This window comes from Tachypleus tridentatus, chromosome 11, assembly GCF_004210375.1.
Source record: "Tachypleus tridentatus isolate NWPU-2018 chromosome 11, ASM421037v1, whole genome shotgun sequence".
In the NCBI taxonomy this organism is placed as follows: domain Eukaryota; kingdom Metazoa; phylum Arthropoda; class Merostomata; order Xiphosura; family Limulidae; genus Tachypleus; species Tachypleus tridentatus.
This window is the reverse complement of record NC_134835.1, coordinates 60813061-60836018: the sequence shown is the minus strand read 5'-3', so window position 1 is coordinate 60836018 and position 22958 is coordinate 60813061. Positions and strand designations below refer to the sequence as shown.

The 22958-nt window shown below is 31.7% G+C and overlaps 1 protein-coding gene across 3 annotated transcripts in view; it reads left to right on the top strand.

The window, feature by feature from the left end:
* LOC143232264 (calpain-5-like) overlaps positions 1 to 22958 on the top strand; it is a 55130-nt gene that overhangs the window by 21377 nt on the left and 10795 nt on the right. For all 3 annotated transcript variants that reach the window (XM_076467444.1, XM_076467446.1, XM_076467447.1), the window contains 7 exons: positions 1979 to 2187; positions 2616 to 2808; positions 10935 to 11134; positions 14912 to 14989; positions 15247 to 15445; positions 17289 to 17408; positions 22471 to 22667. In XM_076467444.1, the coding sequence (XP_076323559.1) occupies positions 1979 to 2187; positions 2616 to 2808; positions 10935 to 11134; positions 14912 to 14989; positions 15247 to 15445; positions 17289 to 17408; positions 22471 to 22667 (1196 nt within the window). The remainder of the gene's footprint in view (positions 1 to 1978; positions 2188 to 2615; positions 2809 to 10934; positions 11135 to 14911; positions 14990 to 15246; positions 15446 to 17288; positions 17409 to 22470; positions 22668 to 22958) is intronic.

The following is a 22958-nucleotide window of genomic DNA, read 5'->3' as shown; positions in this document are numbered from 1 at the left end:
GGGTTCATCATATTGTTAGGCTGGCATATTTAGACTTCTTCATGGAAGGTCACCATCTCCACCTAGTTTTCTCTTAATCTTATTTGTTACATCACCATATCTTTGACTTTCCATCTCTGCCATCCATTGAAGGAGATTGTCCAAGCTGAAATTTGTACTACTCCATATACCTTCATCACTCATTATCTGCATGATCTAGCTATATTTTTTTCTGATGGATATTGCCTCCCTCAGATGGAGGTTCTACACACTTCCATTCACCTTTAACTGGGATTAGTTTTATCACTTCCTTTCATTGTTGTTTTTATTTTCAGCAACTCTTAGTTTTAGCTTCTGATAATGAGATCCCAATTTGTGGTGGGTGTTGCCTGGTCAGGTGTGCTTTGCCTCAAACCTGCAATATTTACTAATTGAACTATAATGTTCACTGTAGAGATGGGGTGTATTGATTTTCTTTCCAGCATCAGTACATTTCTCTAAATGATGGACAATCATTCATGGTCTTCATGAGTAAAGGAAAAAGAGTTTTCTTCCCATCCTTTCAAACCCTTTGATTGAATAAATTGGATCACACTTTGCTTTTCAAACTAGGGAATCACTGACACCCATTTCACTTTCTCTTGTGTGATGTTGCTCTAACTCTTCATTTACTCCCCCTTTTTTTTTCACAGTGGAGCAAAATTGTCCTTCTAAGTTCTTTGTCATTGAAGTGGTGGACCATGGAGACTTTCTCTAAAGTGAGTTTAGAATTTACTTTATCAAACCCAATCATGATTATACACTCAGTGCAAAGAAGATAAAGTTGGTTTTCCTTCTGGAAGATTTTTCCAGGTGATCAGCTATTAAAAGAAATACCCAATAGGGTGGAGCAGGACAATCTATGCAGTATCCTTCTCTTAATACGAGGTTTGGGATGGCACTGCTCTGTTCCTACAGATATGAAACTAGAGGCCAATCTTCAAGTTAATTCTGGTTGCAGGAGGTTTCTTTCCTACTCCCATTGTTGAATTTGGAGGATTTTGTACTGCTGGTTGCAGGATGGACACACACTGTTCCTATGGTTGAGCAAATGCTTCTTGTAACTTCAGATGCCAGGGTCTCTTCTCTACATTTATGGTTGTGTGACTTAATATTTCTACCAATAATGCCAGTTAAAGATATTGCTCATTTCTTATGGTTCAGTTGAGGCAATATCATGAACCAATTATGCTGGGTTTGGTTTGTTTAACGTCTTGCTTGTATTGTGGTTTTGGGACTTTGTCCAGTTTTAGGCGAAAGCTAACTTCATCTTCATTATTGAGATTGTGTTTCTGGTAGCTAATTCTGTTTATATTTTGCTATGGATTGCACCTATCAATCAAATTTTTTTGTACTTATAGCTTTTTTTTTTTTACTCATATTACATTCATTTTATACTTCATGGGCAAAGAGCATATGTTTATGAGAACTAGTGTGGCACACCCAAAAGTGTGCTTTGTTTTCAACTCGAAGCATATCTGTCATTCTGGACAGTCACTTTACAATTAGTTTCTATGTTGTGCACCTAAACCAGTTACTTCACCTTTGCAATGCAGGATTCTAGATTTGTATGAGAGAGGTAAGACTTCATCACAAGTTAACGTTTTTCTTACACTGAAAACATGTTTCTAATAAGTACTTGCCTCTTTACCTCTTCTTACACATTTCCTCCCCATGAAGAGTGTTCTTCATAGAACATTCCAATTGTTGGAAGTGAAGACTGAGTAAGATTAGCAGAGGAAGTTAGTTGCACTAACATAGGTGGTGCAGTACTATTGGTGGAGAGTAGTCACATGATATACATACAGGTTAAAAAATGGTTTGAAAGTGATTCCAAATATTTTTTACCAATGCTTAGAGGGCTGAAGGAGATTGGGATAGCTTTGTACAAGAGGAGGTAAGTACCTATTTGAAATACATTGTCAGTGCAAGAAAAATTTTAACTTGGGTGTTAAAATAGGTTATTCCAGATTACAAAGATCAAGAATGGAGTGATGAAAATCCAGATAATTACTGTGGTATTTTTCATTTCCGTTTTTGGCAATTTGGTGAATGGATTGATGTGGTAATTGATGATCGGCTTCCAACGATCAACGGAGAACTTGTTTATTTACGTTCTCGAGAGAAAACTGAATTTTGGGGCCCTTTGCTTGAAAAAGCTTATACCAAGTTAGTTAATTGTTTTTATGTTTTTGTAATTCTTTTGCAAAAGTCAGAAGGAGCTGAATTGTAATATTTCTATTTGATAAGAACTGTTAATATTTTATTAAATGTATTATTTTGTGTTAGTAAGCAGTTAGAGTATTTCATTAATCATGAAGAATTTTTTACTTTATTTTATGAAAACTCTTTATGGAATACTTGGTGTATTTGAAAAAAAAACAATGAATTTAAAATGAACTTTAAAAAATGTACATACTGAAACCAGTTTTCTAAAGTAAATTTGATTATATTCTGTGGACTCAGGTTGATCTGTTGAGTTTTTAAATACAGTAATCATTTTTATGCATAAACTTAATATTAAAAAAATTGTCTATTACTGAGGATGAAGCAATTCCTTTTCTGGAAATATCTACTTATTTTTTCTAATTAAACAGATTGGCGGGTTCTTATGAAGCTTTAGAAGGGGGAAACTTGTCTGATGCATTAGTGGACTTCACAGGTGGAATCTCAGAGAACATAGAACTTCAAAAAGGAGGGTATTCTGATGATGAAGTGAAACGGAAAGAACTTTTCAAAATTATGTTAAAAGAGATAGAACAACATTCATTGATGTGCTGTGCTGTTGCTGTAAATATCATTTATATTCTAACATCTTTATAACCAAGTTAGTAAAATCATATTATGGAATACTATTATTAATAGAATTTTATATTCAAAGTAACAATTATATAGATTTTCTTCTACTTGCTTTGTGTTGAAAAATTAAAAGTAAGTAAAGATATCAAATTGTAATAGCTCACTTTGTAGGATTTATTTGGTAAACCTGCTTGTAGACTCAAGCCTAGAAATATAAAGGTTTCTCTCCATTATAGTTTGTTACATTCATGTTTTAACTGTTGTTTTGGACTGTCTGAGCTGTTATATGGGTGACACTTTCAACCACATTTGTTGATTGCTTGGCTTTCTTTCACTTGGTTTGAGGCAGTGAGTATTAATTACTTAAGGTGGTTTGATAGATTTCTGTGTTGTTAGCATTGTTACCTTTAGTGTGGGTTAAGAATGATGTTATTGAATAGAGAATGTTCCTCAGATAAGTTGGGCTGTGATAGATCAACTGATACAGGTAAAACCTTTCATGACTAGAGAAGTGTCATTGATATCCCTTGATGTTTATTTCTTTCTCACAGTGAAAATACTTAGAAATTGCATCCAACTAGTATAACTTGCTGAATAGTACATAGCTCAAGCTTTAAGAAATACATAGAATTATATTTAGTATTTCTGTGAGTTGAGGTTGTCAAAATTTACAAATTTTTACTGTAAGATACTGCTGATAAAATAATAATAAAATACTTGAATTTATTTACAGTTAAAATGTTTTTTGTTCCTCTATGATACCAAAACATGTAGTGTTTTTTTAATACCTATTTATTTTGTTATGACTTTAACAAAGTCGTATTATATTCCTTACAATTGTAAACAGATGTTTTACATAAGTGTTGTTTTAAGCCATTTATATTTCCTTTTGTTTGGAATTTAATTCTTTATTCTCATCAGAAAATTCCATTTTATACATAGAGTTAAGTTCAATTTGCTTGTTTTGAATCAATATATTTTTAATAGTTCATTTTAGTGATTGCAGTAATCATATTACTTCCAACTATAAATAAGAAAATTTCTAAAAAAAAACATTTAAACTGTTTAAAGGTAAGGTTTCTCGAAACTGTGCAGTAGTGAAAATTGGAACATTTCTGTTTTTCTTTGTGAATTATGCCAAATAAAGCTATAAAAAGAGAGTAAAATATCAGTTTTAAAGTATGTTTTGCTTAAAAGTTGTTAGAATAGATAGAAGTATTTTTTACTTAAAGTTTGATATGCAGGTATATACTTAACCACCTGAAAGGTCTTTTGAAGTTGATTTTTTAATAACTGATTTTTGTGTGGATTTAACAAGCAACCTCTGACTCATCTAGAGATTATTAGTTTACTAAGTGTGTAGGGTCTCTGCCAAATCCAGAAAAACACAAGTAAAATACAGAATTAAAGTAGGGTGCTATTTGCTAAATATTTTAGCTGCACTTGGAAACTGAGTGAAGAGTTACACATTTTGAGAGTCATGCAGCTTTGGGTGATCTTTTGCAGTCATATGACCAACAGTCACATTAGTAACAATCAAGAGTGGTTAAGTTTTTTTCCCCCTCTTCCAGCTCAACTTATCTCTTATTCTGCTATGATTGTCTGTTTTATCTTTAGTGTCAGCCATTTCTGCCTCCGTGTCGTCCATTTACTCTTTTTCTTCTTTTTTATTATACTGTATCTTCCATTGATGACCCCTCATTGCATTACCTTTTTTCTTATTTCATCATCTACTAGCATGTACTTGTCATCTGTATTTAACATTTACTTTTTCATCTATGTATTTGTTTTCAAGGAAGGCATTATTTGATGGTGTTTCGACATCCTTAAAAAACCTAGAATATACACACAGTATTTATTTTTGATATTTCTTTTTTTTTTGTATGTTTAGGAAGGTAGTTCTGCTGTTGGTATCATAATTCTCCCATTACTTTGATACTGATGCAGGACTAAAATAGTAATTTGATTGTTACTTTTGCTCTCTTGTTTGAGGTTTTTTTCCCTATTCTTGATTGACTATTAAAAGGATATGCATTCATATTGTCCTTTCTGAAACCTGTTTGAGACCTACTTTAGACTTTCTCCAGAGCTCTTGCTCAAGGAACATTTTGCAAAACTGATCATAACTTACCTCCATAACCATATAGTTACATATATCCTGTCATAGTTACATTCACACCTGCTGCCATGAATAGTAGAGTCACAGCAACAATTGTAAATCTCTTTATTGAAAATTTCAGAATTAATGGGGAGGATCAGGTTTGATATTTCTCTTCTTACCCCCCCCCCTGCACTAATGTTTTGTTGCACTATTAAATGTTGAACATATGTAAATGAAGGTGCTGTTATGACTTAGTCATTGCCGTGATTACAATATCCCTATCAGCCTATGTTCATCATCCTTTGTATTGTATACTTTGCTTCATTTGTTATGCTGATGTCTTGCATATTACAAACAGTCCCATATAACTCAGTGTTGATTCATTGTGTAGTATATCTTGTATCTATTTACATAAATAAACTCTTTAATACATTATATATATACACACGTACATAAATGACATATTAGGTAGATTTTGCAGTAGGTGGCTGATTGATAATCTTAAAATAAATATTTAAGGGTGAGAGATTTAAGCCCATTTTCATCATGGATGATATTGTAATCCATTGTGTGTGTGACTTAAAGGAATGAAATCAATATTGGTTGTCAAACTGATAGCTACACTTATAGCACTGATGATAATTTTATAGCAAATATTCATCCATTAGTTAGCTAGGACACACATTTTGTTCTACCCACTGTCATACTCCAAGTTAAACCAAAAAAATATAACTTGATTATTACCTGACTATGCAATAATCAGCCTGATACCAGTCATTAGTGAAACTTAATAATAAACATAATTTTAAATGACCAAAAAATAATGTAAAAACAGGAATAATAGTGAAAATCTCATGAGCATCTGTGACATGTTTTTGACATGTGTTTCATTAATTAATTTCACCAGGAATAGCAAAAGAAGCTAGCCATGGATTACTATTATCCCTGAGGTTAAGGAGAAACTACCTAATATCTGTGGTCTCTTTGACCTACAGCTTTCTGTATCATGTGTCTGGTGAGACAGAGAGAGTATTCAGCTAGAGAAATCTGAGGTCTTTTCTGGGAGCTGATAAGATCACTGTTCATGTTCAGTTCACCTTCAATAAGTGACTTGGGCCTCATGGCAGCTATCCTTATTTGAAGGCTCATTTTACATGAGAATAAATGCTGACAGGGTCCAGATTTAAGAAACAAGTGCAGGAGAGTGGCAAAGAAGAAGATGAAGGAAGAATTCAAAAATGGATGTTGGGATATCATTAAACACAATTGACAAGGATTCATACTGGATTCCTTTAATTGTTTATATTGATTAGGAAAGGACATTACTTTAACTTATCACCACCTAATTCATTTCAGAGCTATCTTCATGCTTTTTACATATTTGATGGTTGTGCTTATTACAAATTCAAATTCATGAGTGATTAACAGCCGTGTCAAGATATGAAAGAACTGATTCCTATGAAGTTAGAAATAATGTAAATTGTATGATTTTTCCATATCTCCATCAAAAGTGTATGACATTTTATTTACAAATATATGTTGGCTAGGTGGCAAAAGCTATGTGGGAAGTTTACTTTCATTATTTATGTTGGTAGGAAATGGCACTGCTCTAAAGAGAGATAAAAAGTTACTGTTGTGTCAAGCTTTAAGAGAGAAATTAAAGATTGTATATGTAACTAGCACAAAAGCCCAGTTGGTCAGGATTTTGGAAAGGTGAATGGTGTTCTTTTACAAAATTACTTTTCACCTTTTCAACTTTACCTTTGAAAGCAGTTTGGTGTGCTTCTGAATTTTGGATTTGTTGCTGACTTTTTCTTACTGAATCTTGCTTCATAACCTGGTGAGTATGCCTATCTCTTTTTTGGCTGTAACTTTCATCCTGAAATTTCATTTTGCTTCTCAAAGTTTCTATCTTTCTTTATGATAAGTCACTTTTACACTTGGCAATTTTTGGCATCATGATTTTTTTTATCACTTTATACTTCTATTGAAGTAAAATACAATTTGTATGCAATGAACTCCATACATTCATTTATAGCATACATTTAGATTTTCCAGCAGCAAATGTCACTTTTCTTCACAGTGATTCTACACCAGAAAGACTAAACTTTAAAATTCTGCATTAAAAGTACCTTATCAAATTTTTAGAAATTTATTTTAAAAAATTATTTTACTGAATAATAATAATAATAAATGTACAAAATTTATGCGTATTACTGAAAAAAAAGAAATAAGTTCCATTTATCGATTAAGGAAGCAGTTTCGGAAATAATGTTATAAAATAAGCTCCTATTATTTTTAAAATTTTAGTGAGGATTTTTTTACAACATTTTTCATTTTGGTGCAGTATAAAGCTGTTATTAATGTATTTCTTAAAAAAAAAAAAACCTGAATAAACTTGTTTATAAAGAGACCTAATTATAATGAAACTTACCCTAGGAACTTACTCATCTAAATTGGACTTGAACCATAAGAGGAGTTTTGCAGACAGGCAAACATTAGCCTCTTATTTAATTCAGATAAAAATTGTTTAAGTGGTCTGAAAAAAGTGAAGTAGTATTTTTTTTACATGAATGTGAGTTCACACAATAACAGAAGTTGAGATATTTCATATCTTTAGTTTCACATATCATCTGATACTTAATTCAGTTATTTTTCTGTTAACTTTCACTATGGTGTATATCTTACGACCAGCAGTAGGATTTGCTCCTAAAACTGCTTGCAGGCCCATAACATTTGGCATATTCTGGGGGCCTGGCTGATCTCAGAAAACCCTTGGGCCATTCAAGGTATGTCAGAAAGACTCATTTTCCTCCCATCTCATCCCTTGTCCCATTTTCTTTCTCCTCTCAAATACCTGTTTCCCACCTGCATCTCCCAGAAGTGGTTCAAGACCTTCGCATCGAGAATGCCATTGAACTAGTTTCTTCTGTACTTCCAGGATTCTATTTCCAATTTTTAGTCATCTCCAAGATGACCAGAGATTGGCATTCTGTTATCAATTCTTCATATCTAAATTGTTTCCTTAACATGCCTTAGTTTACCATAGAATTTTACCTGTCTCTTAAATGGGCTTTGAATTACAAAATTCAACATATTCTACACTTAACTTCACATCCTTACTACTCAAAATTTATGACATTATCTACACTGTGTGCATGAGGATCATATTTCTCAATTCCAGGTTCTTTGTTTTGAGCTGGGATTGACACTCTGTGGTTTCTTTTAGTGGTCTGGTCATTTGCTTGCTTCCTACATTCTTGCAGGCTTAATTTATGTTACTATAGAGATAAATGGCTTCTTATGGATTCATCTTTTGCAAATTTTCTTCACACACTCAGCATTTACCAAGAGAAGCTGCTCAGGTGAGATGAATTATTAAGGTGGAAAAGTCTGTCATCTACCCACTCAGTGTTTTGTTCATCTGAGGGTATTTTTCATTTCACATCTCAGTTGAGTTTGCGAATCATGGTGTTTTTAGTTCAGAGGACACTATCAGCAACTTAACTGCCTATGCAAGAGGTTCTTTCTCTTTTGGTAAGTGTTACAAGATCAGTGGCACCTTTTAGATTTACTAGTATCCCTTCCTGCTTCCTTTTAATCCACCTTCTTTGATGGTTAGACATCAACAACACAGTAGCAAGGATCCCTATTCCCCTCTTCACTCAGATATGCATGTTTTTATAGATGCCTTGTTGTGAGGACAGGGTGTATGCTGTAATACACAGGGGATCTCAGATCATTGGTCTCAAGAGGAGTTAGGCCTTCACATCAACCTGTTGAAACTCCTTGCTGTTCTTTGGGTAACGATTAATTTTCTGTCATCTCTGTAGGGCATGACTATTATTATTAATTTTTGACAGTTCAATGGTTGCCTTATACATCACCAGACAAGGGGCACTTGACCCCAGTTCTTGTGTTCCTGAACTCTAGATCTCTTCCTCTGGGCTCATAACCATCAAGTTCATTTCCAGAGACATGGCACATTCAGTTTTGTTGCAAATTGTCTGTTCCATTTAGACAAAATCCTACCTACAGAGCATTATCTTGACCCCCAGGTATTCTGATGGCTATGTTTTCAGTAGAATACTTCCCAACTGGATACATTTGCCACTCATTTGAATGCCAAGTTTCCTCTCTTTAGGCCTGTAGATGAGTTCATCTATGAGTGGAAGGAGGGCCTTTTCCATTATGCATACCTCTAATCTGTCTCCTACCTTGATCAGTTTATCCAATCCACTCTGTATTGAGTTGTTCATGTGGTTCCTTTCTGGCTGGTTTAACTATTGTTTCCATACCTTTCTCTTCTCCAGGAACAACTTCCATTGCCTCTCTCAAGGTCTCTTCTCCAGTGACCTTACTCAGAGGTGCTTCATTCTTTTGTTCTCACAGTCTGTCTTCATGTGTGGTTTTTGTCCAATCTCTCACCTTTGTGTCACTTTGCTTGCACCTTCTGCCAGTTTCCTACTCAAACTGATATAATCTTCCACATGTAGCCTTCAGTAAAAATATATTGCAGTTAGATACATACCTCTACTCTCACTTTCCATCCCATCCTTCCCACTTACAATGTTGTTTTCCATGCTTAATTTTGAAGTGAAGATTATGTTCAACTGTGCTAGAATAACCAATAGGTGGAAGCAAATTTTCATTAAAAAATCACTTCTACTGATTATACAGAAGTCACTGTTATGTTCTTAGGTACTTCTCATATATAATCACCATGAAAAATTCAGTTAATTATAAAATAAGCTGTATTCTGATAATTTTACAGTAAATACAACAAAATCATGGATTTAACTATCTAAGATGAGGTTAGCAAACATGCTCTGATTAAATCACATCACTGATCACTTGTTAAAAGCAGTTTGTTGTAACCATACAAATTAACAAAATAATGTAATATGACATTATTATTTATTGCAGATACTAACACCACATTCTCTCACCCCACCATTCTAACATTCCATGTGCAACCTTGTGTACATTTGCACTCCTGTTAACTTTTAATCCATATTATTCAGCTGTGACATATAGTATCTTAATTTTTATTATAACTATTTGTAACCACAAATCTGTTTCCTTATAACTCTATGTTTTTCATTATGAGTGTTTTGGTTCCTCTTTGTACTTGTATATACCATCTTGGGTGCATTTGTATCCCATCTTATTTTAAATCTGTGGTATGACTTTTACCATGAAATGTGCAGGAATATTATAATCTCCATTTTTAAAACAATCAAGAGTTCCATCCTGAAAGTTTTTGGAAATTCTGAGAACATTTCTAGTAGGAGCAGTTTGAAAGACCATGTAAACCAATGGGCAACTTCAGTTGTCATTTAGTAGGTAGTCAAGTAGAGATTTTCGTTGCTTTATTTTTTACGCATCATACTCCAAGGTTGAAAGTAAGAATACAGAGCCATTTATTATTCAAGGCTTGATAAAAAAAAAAAAAAAAAAATACAAACAAGTAATGACCAGAAATCACTAGTGATGTTAAATAACAGTTGCAGAGACCTTTATCTGAATCAGAATCTGAAGATAAAGCACTACTACAGAGAGTTGGCAGTAAAAACATGGTCACGCTGCTGTTGATGTTCTACAACTTCTGTAGTAAAGCGTTGTAAGAAGATAGAGCATTTCCATACAAAAAATCTTTTTCTTGTCATTTATGTAAATGTATAGCCAGTTCAACACCATATTGATTTAAGGCTGGAGTGTAAATACACCCGAGGTGTTATTAGTTAAGCAGCAATTGATTTATCATACATAGATGTAATTTCTATTTTTAGTCCCCTTTTTTTTTGACGTGAATCCAAGAACATTTTTTTAATTATTCAGAACTAGTTTTAAAATGAAGCAATTCACAAAATTTTACTATTGGTTTTTCTATAAATAAGCATAGTTATTGGAGACAGGTTTAACAGTTTAAAAAAACAGTTGAACATGATTATTTTTAATATTTTACATTTAATTCTCTAACCATGTGATGTATTTGAAATTAATTATCTTATAGGCAACAGATCAGCAGCAGATGGAACAACGTACTGAAGTTGGATTGGTAAAAGGTCATGCATATGGTATTACTGCTGTGAAGAAAGTTTACATTGGAAATACTGGGCTAATTTCATTCTTCACAGGACGAGAAAAAATATACATGGTTAGACTTCGTAATCCATGGGGAGGAAAAGAGTGGGAAGGCCCATTTAGTGATGGGTATGCAAGAGTTTGTAACCATAATTAAAGGATAGAAAATGCCATAGTGTTATTTTACACTTACTTAGGATATAATTTTTTAAACTATATTTTGGTGATTTTTCATTAGTATTAAATATATGTCAGAAAAAATTATTCCACTTCATATGTTTAAAAACCAGTTTTAGTGTTTTGTAGATATATTAAGTATTTATTTTCAGATTGACCAGTAAGTGTCGAGATGATTTTGCTTTTTTTGAATAGCTTTGTTTCTTTTCATTATTTTATAGTTAACATATATAGATTACTGATATAAATAAGATGTTTTTGTTCATTAATTATTGCCTTGAGGGGTGTGAAAAGATAGAAAAAGATTGTCTGGTAGGTTTGACAATTTTATTTATCTATTAACAAATCAAGAAGATAAAAGGTTGAAATTTTATAAGTACAGTAGTACTTGTAGAAGGAATGAACCAGATGTGCATATACAAATTAAGATCTCAAACACACAGCAAACAGCATGTAAACAAAATGTTAAGTATTTTGCACGTGCTATTAAATAGTAAATGAACTATCAAGGCACTTGAGAAAATTGAGAGTAAAAACAAACCTTTCATGAAACTACAAATTTTTCAGACTAACTTGTTGATTAACACTGTTGGAAAGGCATAACTCTCTCCTATTTTTACCTTATGCAAATCTAAATGCATATGGTTGAATTAGGCAACCATGGCTAAAAGCATTTTTCTTAGTTTTACTTATAACCTTGCTATTATCAAGTAATAACAACAACAGTTTTGCAGCATTACTAATGAGATAACAGTACACTAGTAGCCATATTTTGTGATTAGAGTGTGCACTGTGAAATGCCAAGTAGCAACCCATTTTCATATCATGTGCAGGTGCACAGTTGCTTATACATTCATTCCATGAGATCAGCCCGTAGCTGTATTAGCTAGATAAAAACAAAACAAAACATACCATGTAGATTCTTTAGATGTAAATTCTAGCTATGATCTAACCTTTGAAAGTGAAGTTTTCAGTTTTGTTTATCTGACTTGAGAGCTCTTTGTTGGACAGAGCAATTCTATCATAGCAGTTGGATGAACACTACTGTTGGTGAAGTCTGAAATGGCTCTTCTCAAGCACTCTGGACTAAAAATAAAAACATTAAGTTTTATAAGTTACCTTGGCATTGTTTTCAATTTAAGTGTGACTTAGTGACATGTAAGGTTGTACAAAAAACAGTGAGGTTATTAAAACATGTCTCGCAAGGAAACAACACGAAAGAAAAGGAGAAAATCTTATGTTGATAATCTTGGAAAGTCTTTGTTCCAAGGAAAATTGCATTACTGCAAGAATAGAGACAAGGTAAGAATCAGTAATGCTGGATGTGCACAATAAGCTTTAGCTGTTGAGAAAAGTACTAGCTTAGATATCAGTAAAAGCCAGGAATATTGAGAGATAACTTTAAGAGAAGCTATGAGAAAGATAAACCTAGAGCCCAGTCACTCTCAACATTTAGTACAAAAAAAACAAATACAGGTTTTTGATACAGGAAAACCTAAAAGTAGGTAGTCATTCTGTCCATTTCTACTTTGTATTTTACTTTGCACTTTGATCCAATTATAGATTTCACTTGAGTTTTCTTCAGTAGCCAATCCTTTCCAAATACTCAACAAGTTAATTTTTTTTTAATCAGGAGTTTTGATATTATTCTTTTAGCTCTACCCATACCAGTCAGATATTTATAATGTCTCCCATAAGCAGAGTATGACTATTAGATCTTCCTGTATCATATCTGACATGATGTCTTGCATTTTATTAGTGGTCACACAAATTGATTGCACACATGTATCTGTACTTTGTTGCTGAAATAAAGCTTAAAATGAAGAAATGTAGCTATATACACCTTTCGTTTAGTTTGAACATGACCATGTTACAAAAAACAAATGAACTAGGAATGGGCAGAACTGTAGTAGGGCCCCCTTTCAATGTCTGTCTTTCATAAAGTCATGGGAAGTATTGGGCCTCAGTTGTTATTGGCCCACCTACATTCCACCAATACAAATATTGTAGCTGTTTTTCTCTTTCAGAGCCTCATTTGCTACCCCCTCCCCCAATCAAAAAAAAAATCACCATCTATGGTTTCTTATTTTCCCATTTTCTTCCCTATTCCTCGAGCTCCTATGACCGACCAGCATTGCTCAGAAGCAGTTCAGTAATTGCTCTAGCATTAGGTGTTAGAACCTCATTCCCATCCTTCCTGGGGTAGAAAATCGTACTGGTTTATACTCTCATGCCTACGACTCGTGCCTGGCAATGGTCAGTTGAAAACTCTCTCTTTGTTCACCTGAAGAAGACCTAGTAAGATCAAAACATTGTTTTCTGGTTATCAATAAAAGTGTTAATACCCATACTAGCCATTCTGAGATACATAATTAAAGATTTGTCTCTGAAATTCTAAAGCCTTTACTGAGTCATTCTGAGTGAAAGGTGATTTCCATATTCAAAATACAAATAATTAATTTTATCTTAGAGTTTTAATACTTTATTTTTATAACTTCTAGAACCTCCTTAACGAATATTAAAAGTTTATTTTTATCTATTTTCTGTGAATTATATGGCCTGTACTTTCACAGTAACAGTAACTGCTACATCAAAAGCAATAATTCATAGTTGTTTCCCACAAAGTTAAACACAACACAATCGCTGAGCAAATGTTTCACAAAGAACTCAAGATTGTTATATTGTTTATCTTTTGTTGACTCAGCTGAGAATATTTTTTTTTATAAAAATAGGTAAGACTGTAGAAAAATAAAAGATTCATAATTCAATAAAATTTAGATCAACATGTATTGTTGATTTGTTAAGGTATGCAGATGCTCAAATGTCTTATGTTGACCAGTCATTGTTATGCATTTGAAAAGAGAAAAACAAAATTAATTATCACTGATTGATTAAAAAAATTTAGTTTCTCTTAAAAATTGTTTTAAAAATAATGACTATTGCTGAATCATATTTGTAGTTTTATCACAGAAGAGATACTGTAAAATAAAGTAGGCCATAACTTGTTAGAAAACTTGCATGTATTGACAAGACCTTTAGTGTAAGAAATAACGTAATTACTTTTGCGATCAGTGCAGTTTAGTCTAAAAATAGTGGAATGTATGATTTATTTTGATAAGAAATGCATATGGAAATGTGATATAATACTGTGGTATATTACAGATAAAAGTGTTTCCTTATTAATCAATGTTAAAAATTTAGATTAAAAAAATTATTTGATATTATTTGTTGATAAATTCATTTTGTTTTCATATTTTCTGACATGCAACAAATGTGCCAAGATGATTGATCTTTAAGAAAAGTCTTTGTAATAATAAATGAATTAATTATTCTATTATTATCACTATGGCACCTGAAGTCTCTAATCTTATTCTACTATATAAATATAAATCTGTTTAATTTAAAATAAATATTAACAAACATTTTACTAAAAAAATTAATCAAATATTTTTACTGCATTTTTTTCATACAGATTGGTTAAAGAAATTCCATATTTGAGTATTCTTTTGTCTTGCTTTCAAGTTATGTTTCTTTTTGCTTTTCATTCTTTCATGCTTTTCAAGTATAACTGACTATATAAGTACAAATAACTTGTATATGCTCATTTTCACTTGGTGCACAAAATTTTACATTCTTTTCGGCTCTTCTTTTGTTCTTTCCTTTCTTGGTTTCAATGTACGCTAGTAGGTGGTGCTATAGTTCCTGCAAACTGACAAAACTATTTTCTAGTTCACCAGAGTGGGCCAAGATTTCATCCAGTGAAAGAGAAAGAATAGGGCTGACATTTGAGGATGATGGAGAATTTTGGCGAGTATAAGAAATGTTTAATCTATTTTTCAAAAGTTATTAATTTAAGATATGATAGAAAGAAATTTAACATTATCACATTAGCATTTCTTTCATACAAAGATAATAGTTATGTTATGAAAGAGGTGATAAAAATGTGCAAGAATAATAGTATCTTATGAGTGTAGGAAGGGCAATACATTATTAAAAGATATAATCAAGTATATTTTGTTCAGATGCATTGTAAAAAAAAACAAATGTTTAATGGGATATTTCAGGATGCCATTTGAAGATTTTTGCCGTCACTTCACAGATATGTCCATTTGCCACATGGTAAATACTTCATGGTTTAGTTTCAGTAAAAGTTGGCGAGAAGCATCATTTCAAGGTCAGTGGACCACTGGACCTAAAGGAACAGCCACAGATCGTGCAGGAGGCTGTTTAAACCATAGAAATACATTTCTTCGTAACCCTCAGGTAGTTATTAAGTATATTTAAGATAACATTCAAAAAAAAGTTATTTTAAATGCTTTTAGTTGTTTGGACATGAATAAAACATTTCTGACACTTGTAAAAAAAAAAAAAAAGTGTCTGTGCTTATTGATACTTTGGTGTTAACCCTTTCTCTCTCCCTGGTTATCCTTTACTACATGATACAAAGTTTTACATTCAAAATTTTATTCCAGTGCTCGTTTTTTGCTTTATACCAATTAGTATAACATTAAATCTCAGTTAATAATACATATTTTAGTTGTGTACAAGTTTTAAGTTCCTAATTCTAAAAGGAAACATTTTTAAAAACCCAAAATTTTTTCCTAGTGTGACACATTTCTCTAAACATCTTCTCTATTTTATGTATCATTCCTTTAAAAAATATGAAATTAAATGCAAATTGCTCAGTATAAAATCATCATTGCTCAGACAAACCATACTTTTCATAGCCTTCAGTTTTATTTGGTTCCAGAGTTATCAAATAGAAAATCAGAACACTCTTACTACACCCACTTGTCATATTCTCTTGTTTGGGATATGTTAATAGTTCTCTTTTATTTAATTATATATTACCTATAATCAATAGAAAGTCAGAGTTTTCATCTACCAAATAATGTGTTATATAATATTATGTTCTGAAAAAGTAATCATAAATTTCACTTGTAGTACGATCTTCATTCTTGTGGAAAAGCTAAGAACTAGCTTGAATGAATTTGTAACAACATTTCACTATTATACATTGACAAACTTGTGATACCATAAAAATGAGGGGTACCATTGTATAACCTATAAACGTTTTTGTAATAATATATTGTACTAATGATAAATTGATCATTTAAATGCAGTTAAGCATTTTTGTAAAGTGAGTTTCTGATTTAGAATGACTTTAAATAGCCTGAAGCTACAAAAAAGAATTTAAAGAATCAAAAGTACACACACACATATCAAAAAAGCTTTGTTTAATTGACCTTGCTTTTTAATTTTCAATATACAGTTGACCTTTTAGTTTCACTTTAAATATGATGTCACCTTTAGTGGTGACAGAAAATGTTATTTTTATCATGATATGCAGATATACGATGTATTTTCTACCTTCTGTATTATCAAAGTTGATTCAAAAGCATAACTAGTAGGGTCAGGCAGTAAAGGAAAAGAAATACAAATAATAGTAATAATAGGGCTTGTGCATTTCTGTGAATGAAGCTAGATAACATAGTGCTAGTTTAGGATTATCATTGATATAAATGTATGTCTGTAGAGAGTACAAAATTGTGTGTGTGTATGTTTAGGGCTAAAGTTATGAAACTCAACATTTTGTTTGGAATTTTAGGACTGTTATGAAAAACATCTTGAACTTGTCAAACTTCCATAGTTTAACTGATAAAAATTAATTCAATTCTTGAGGCTAAAATTCAAGTGTTTTACATTATTACTGAAATGATAATTTTGTTTATTACACTGTTATTGGAATGATCTGGTGATGTTCTTTTTAGGTTGATTTTTGATATGTCTAACAAAGTAAATTTTTCTTATCACAAGTTACTAAAGTTCCAGGTATTATGATTTCTAACAGGCTTTATTTTGGTATTAGAACATGAGTTTTTCAAATTATCACATTTATTTGGAATAAAAGCTACCAATTCTATTATGTGTTGTTTAGTTTGAATTGCATGACTACAGGTGTTTTATTGTGAAAGAACTAGTTTGCCACTTAAGTTCTGTATTGTATATAGTATAATTTTTATGTCATTGCTGTTGTTGATGATATGATACATGCTTGTAAATGATAGAAATTATCTGTTAACTGAGACCCTTTTGATTTTACTAGTATCGGTTTAACATTGATGGAGAAGAAGACACCATTTTGATTTACCTGATGCAGAAAGATACCAGGAATCTGCTGCGGGAAGGGGGAAAGAATTTAGTGATTGGATTTCATATCATGAAGGTTTGTTATGTGGTGAAGCTGTTGACATTCGGTTTAATTCATCAGTAAAGAAATTGTTTTGTTGTTTGATGTTAATTTTAAGGTCTCTGAATAATTTAATATTATCATAAATTACAATTATTGGGACACCTTTTTAATATTCTGTAGTATTTCAAGGAACTTGATAATCAAAATACATGTTAGTTTGCCATGTGACCAAAACAACGTGCAAGGCACACTGTATTATTAACAGGAGTGACAGTTTAGTGATTTTCTGCTTTATGGAGCTCAGTAGGGTAATTCAAACACACACTTTCAGTGGATGTTCTCTACTGGATTGTTTCTTCACGTACCAAATTTCAAGGCATTCATTAAGAAATACAAGAGATATAAAATCTTCAATTTTATTGAATTTTTTCCTTTTTTTTAACTTTTAAGCTTCTTTCTTTTCTCTGAAGTAGACTTACAGTATGATAAGTGAGAAAATTGAATCTCAACTGTTTAAAGCTCAAAATGGAGTCTAAATCCACCTTTATTTGCAAGTTTGTTAAGTTTATAAATTAGTGTGTTGTTCTTCAGTTCTAAAAATAAATTGAACACTTGCTGCTTAATTACAGCTTAGAAACTGATTAATTGTACTATTTATTGTTTCTGGTTAAAGTAGACATGTGATTACAGTAGTTATAGGTTGACTGGCATTTGATTAAATATTAATGATGATCATGGTTTTCTTAATTTCTGTAATTTTCAGCTTTGTACCTGATATGTTGTACAGTCTCTTAAATGCACTTAAAAAAATAAACATTTCCTTAAATTTTTTTAAAATTTTGAACCAAACCTATAGAAACTTTATTTGATAGAAAGAAAACATACTTCACTTTCTTTTAATTTTTTTTCAAATTTGTACACTGATAAATCATTACAGATTACAGTTAGATGTCATATTGAGCCTAAGTATAAGCCACATGCAAAGTTATTCATGACAAACTGCCCAAATTTGTCAAAACTTTTGCGCACACCTACATAGAAAGTCAAATTGAGCTATTAATCTAATGTTTTTACTGCAGCTGTTTTCTAATAGAAAAATGTGGACCACTTTTAGTTTTTGTAACTTTGATTAAAGACATTAGATTTAGAGTAGCAAAACTATAGGGTTAAAGGACATGAGATACATAAATATTAGTTAGGTCAAGCAAACTAGATTATCAGTTTCTAATTTAAGTTTTCAAGAGAATCGTATGACTGGATGGTTATTATTGGTTATACATTGCCAACTTTTAACAATACATTTGCTAAATTTTATGAAATTCTCCTAATTAAAGAGTGTTTAGCATAGTGTATTATTAAATTCAGCAGTGAGCATAAATAATGCTAGATATGGTTGTACCAAATGCATGTGGGTGATGACAATAAATTATTAATCTAGATTCCATGGCATTACTGTAAAAGAAGTTATTAACACTGTTTTAGAGAGAAAGACTACCATCATGAATTTTAATGATTCTGGTTAGTTGTTTTAAGTACAGATGTATTCCAAGTAATAGGGTTGCAATCCTAAGGCTAATGCTGATTACTATCAAGTGTCACATTCTTACTTGCTGTAGTTTGTTGGTGTGTATTAACAAAAAGTTGTGATATTTAATCAAAAACACCTTAGGTGTGATGAAAAGGTGCAGCTAAAAAAAAAATTGAGTGTGCAGCTTAAAGGAGTGAAATCAACATTGATGGCTAAATTAGTAGCAACTCTTGTAGCACTGAAAAGAATTTTACAGCAAATATTCATTCAGTTGTTATCTAGAAAGCGTATTTTGTTTTTATCCACCTTTGTAAACCAAGATGAACAAAATATGTGTCCTGACTAACTAGTAAATGAATATCAGCTGTAAACTTGTAATCAATGCTACAGTTGTAGTTACCAAGTTTCATTTCATTCCTATAAGTCACATGCTCAGTCCTTTTTTTGGGCTACACTTTTTTCTTACTTAAGGTGTTTTTTGATTAAATTACTACATGGTTTATTATATCTAGCTTTCAAAGATGAACTTTTGATTTAGCAAGTGAATATTAATTAATATATCTTGATAACTAATGAGTAAGATATTTTGATAAATATAAAGAATTACTATTAAAACCATGTATTAGTCTTGAGGGAGAGCTCTGACTCTTTTGACATCTGTTTATATTTTATAAGATAGATTTCCATATGCTGCTGGTTTCTAGTTTCTCAACTAGTATACAATTTAATACGTGGTTTATTAGTAAGAGTTTAATTAGTTTTCCTTAGTTTCTGTTGTTAACAATACTATTGAAGTATGTGTCTGAAGCTGTAAGAAGGTTCAGCTGTGACTAATTTTTATTCTTGCATACACTTCTCTTTCTTTACTCTGTGTTCCCTCACAATTAAAGGGGAAACTGTAAAATATGTGTTTTTGTTTCTCTAGTTACTAGGTTGCTTTTCTAAGTAGACTTTTTAAAAGTCTCTCTGGAGGTCTAGTGCACTCGTATTCCAGATTTATTTTCAATCTTGTAAATCCTACAGCTCAGATTTGGAAAACGTAAGGTTTAACAACAGAAACATTTGTAACCTGTACATAGAAGTACTTTAACCAGTAGTGGTTATCGAACATTTTAGTTAAATATTAATTTTAATTCTCTTGATTATCTGTGTTTGGCTGAATGTCACAAATTATGAAGGTTTCTAATGACTATAGTTAGATGTATCTGGATGATTACACATATAAATATCAGAGAAAACCATGAATGATGTCACATCTAGTGTAGGCAGGTGACACAGGCACCATTAATGTACCAGTACCAAGTTTAAGGCTCATATTTAGATTTAACATATCACTGAGTATGGATGAGCTTGTATCAAGCTTGTTTATCTATTTAAATATTCAGTCCTAAGCAGTTAGAAGATATGTAAAGACAACTATAAACCAGTTTTATGAAACTATATATTCATACCTTTAATCAGATTATTTTATTCATGCTCTCTCTGATGTTCTACAATAGTGATTAAAATATTGTGGAAAACATTTTGAATAATTTTATCAATAGAAGTCCAGTAGGTTGGTGTAAGTGAAGCTATAGTTTTTGGCATGAAATGGTGGTAAAAGCTGTAATTACAGCTCGTCTACATTGCTAAAGGGATTGATTGTACTGGCTGATGGACTTGAAAATTATTTTCTTTACATTAATAATCATTATATTCATTGTTAACAGGTAGTTAATATTGTTGACATTGTGTTTCTTATGAACTTCTGCCTTTTTCTTTACTTTAAGACAATTCAATTTGTACTGTTTGGTTTTTATTTCTTTGTTACTCAGGGGGAAACCTTAAAATATGTTTTTTTTTCTTGAGTCACCAAGTTGCTTGACATCTTTAAATAGATTCTTAAATGTCTCTTTGGATGTTTAGTGCACTTATATTGTTGTAAATGTTTTTGGCTTAGGCTGGAAACAAGTCTAATATATTATTGAAACCAACCGTAGAAAATATATCAGTATTTTTAGGTTAAGTTAAATTGGCCAAGTTATGAAGATTGTAAAAATACTAAAAATTTGGCCTAAATTTGTAAACATGAAACAGAAATTACAAAATTTCATTTGTTTTCAAATTTTCGATGTTCACCATTAGTTGACAGAAATCTATTTCTTCATATGCAATGGATTTGCACATGGTAATGTTGAAAATGTATTAAAGTAGCCTGTGTTTAATATGTAAAACTTGTGTATGTGTGTATATGTATATAGAGAATATTAATACCAAATAGTTGAATGAAATAAAACAAAATGCAAAGGAAGGACTGCATTAAAAACAGCAAATCCAAACCTCTGACTAATGTTGGTTTGTTATAAATGAAAACAAGCCAAAAGGAAAAATGCTGCACCAATTGAAATGATCCCAGGGTACTGGCTATAATGTGGGATAAAAAATGTACCCCAGGTTTTGGAGATAACTGCAGATGTAAGAGCTACATTGCTGTGGGGATACACCATCTATCAGTCTTAACCTCCATTTGTCTGTCTCACATAAAGAAATAAAATAAAGGAATAGCAATAGAAATTACAGTAATAGAATTAGAAATTAGTATTTAATAAAGAATATTTAATGGATATAATAAAGAAACTTTAAATGAAATTATTAAAATATTCTGTAACATATATAAGAATGTATTAACTAAATATAAAGAAATAGAAATGAAAGAAATTTTACTAAAAATTAATAACTGTTTTTAGTTGTGAATAAGGTCAATAATCAACTTGGCACTAATTTGTGTAGATGAGCACTTTACTGCTTATAAAGGCTTGTTTACAGTATGAAAATGGATAGTTACAATAGACTTAATAGGTGTTGGGTGGGAGCTATACTAGTTAGTTTAGATAACTGGTTGAGATCCTTCATACTAGTATAATTTGTCCATCGTGCTACTAATTAGTGCTTTATAACCATAGAGGGGGGTGGATGCTAATTTCAGGAGATAAGTTTATTTAACTTTTCCCCAAGCAGTAGTACCTTATTTTTTTCTTCTTTACTTTGGAGAGCAGTCACCTTCCCACAATTGTCTACAGGCAGTGAAGGGTGATGTGCATGCGGAACATTGTGGGCTTGAGCACCTGTATCTCGCTTTCCTAATTTCTCTTTCTATTATTTTAATTTCTATTGCTATTCCTTTATTTTATTTCTTTATGTGAGACTGGCAAACAGAGGTTAAGAATAATAGATGGTGTATCCCCACCACGATGTGGGCCCTACTTACACAGTCACTTCCAAAACCTAGGGTACATTTTATATCTCACATTAAAGCCTGGGGGTCCTTTCAATTGGTGCAGCATTTTTTATTTTATTTTGGCATGTTTTCATAGATATATGTACATATACACATTACATTTGTATACAAGTTTATCTATATTGTAATGGTGATGTAATTAAAATTGGTTACCAGTGTGCAGTGTCATTTAAATATGGTATTAAAGGTACAGAGTAGACTTAAGTTTTATTTCAGCAATAACATTCTTAAATATGGTTGCTTACTAGATATTTCACGATACTTTTTTTTTATCTCTCTCTCTTTGGTAGGTGGAAGTAAACAGGAGGTACAGGCTTCACATGATCATGGAGAAAGCTGCCACATCTGACTACATCCGTACAAGAGGAATTTTTCTTAGATGTACATTAAAACGAGGACGTTATGTGATTATTCCAAGCACATTTGAGCCAGATTTGGTTGGGGACTTTATGATGCGTATTTTCACTAGCAAAGAATCAGATGCAAGGTGTGAATGATTAATTTTCAATTCTTTATTATTTTTTTTAGTGTGTGTTTATCATCAGTTGGTTAATGTGTAAAATGCTAGTGCATAATTTCTAAAAAACTTTATTTTCCTTATTCTTACTAAATGGAGTACTTACTAGGTTTTAAGGCTTAATAACTGATACAGTTACAGTACTGCAAAAAAGTATAAGGACAAGAGAATATTTTTATCATTTTTTTCCATTTTATGGGGCTAATTCTTCCATGGAATTGCAGAATGTAAATTTCTACACTGTAGTAATGCTTTACTGAT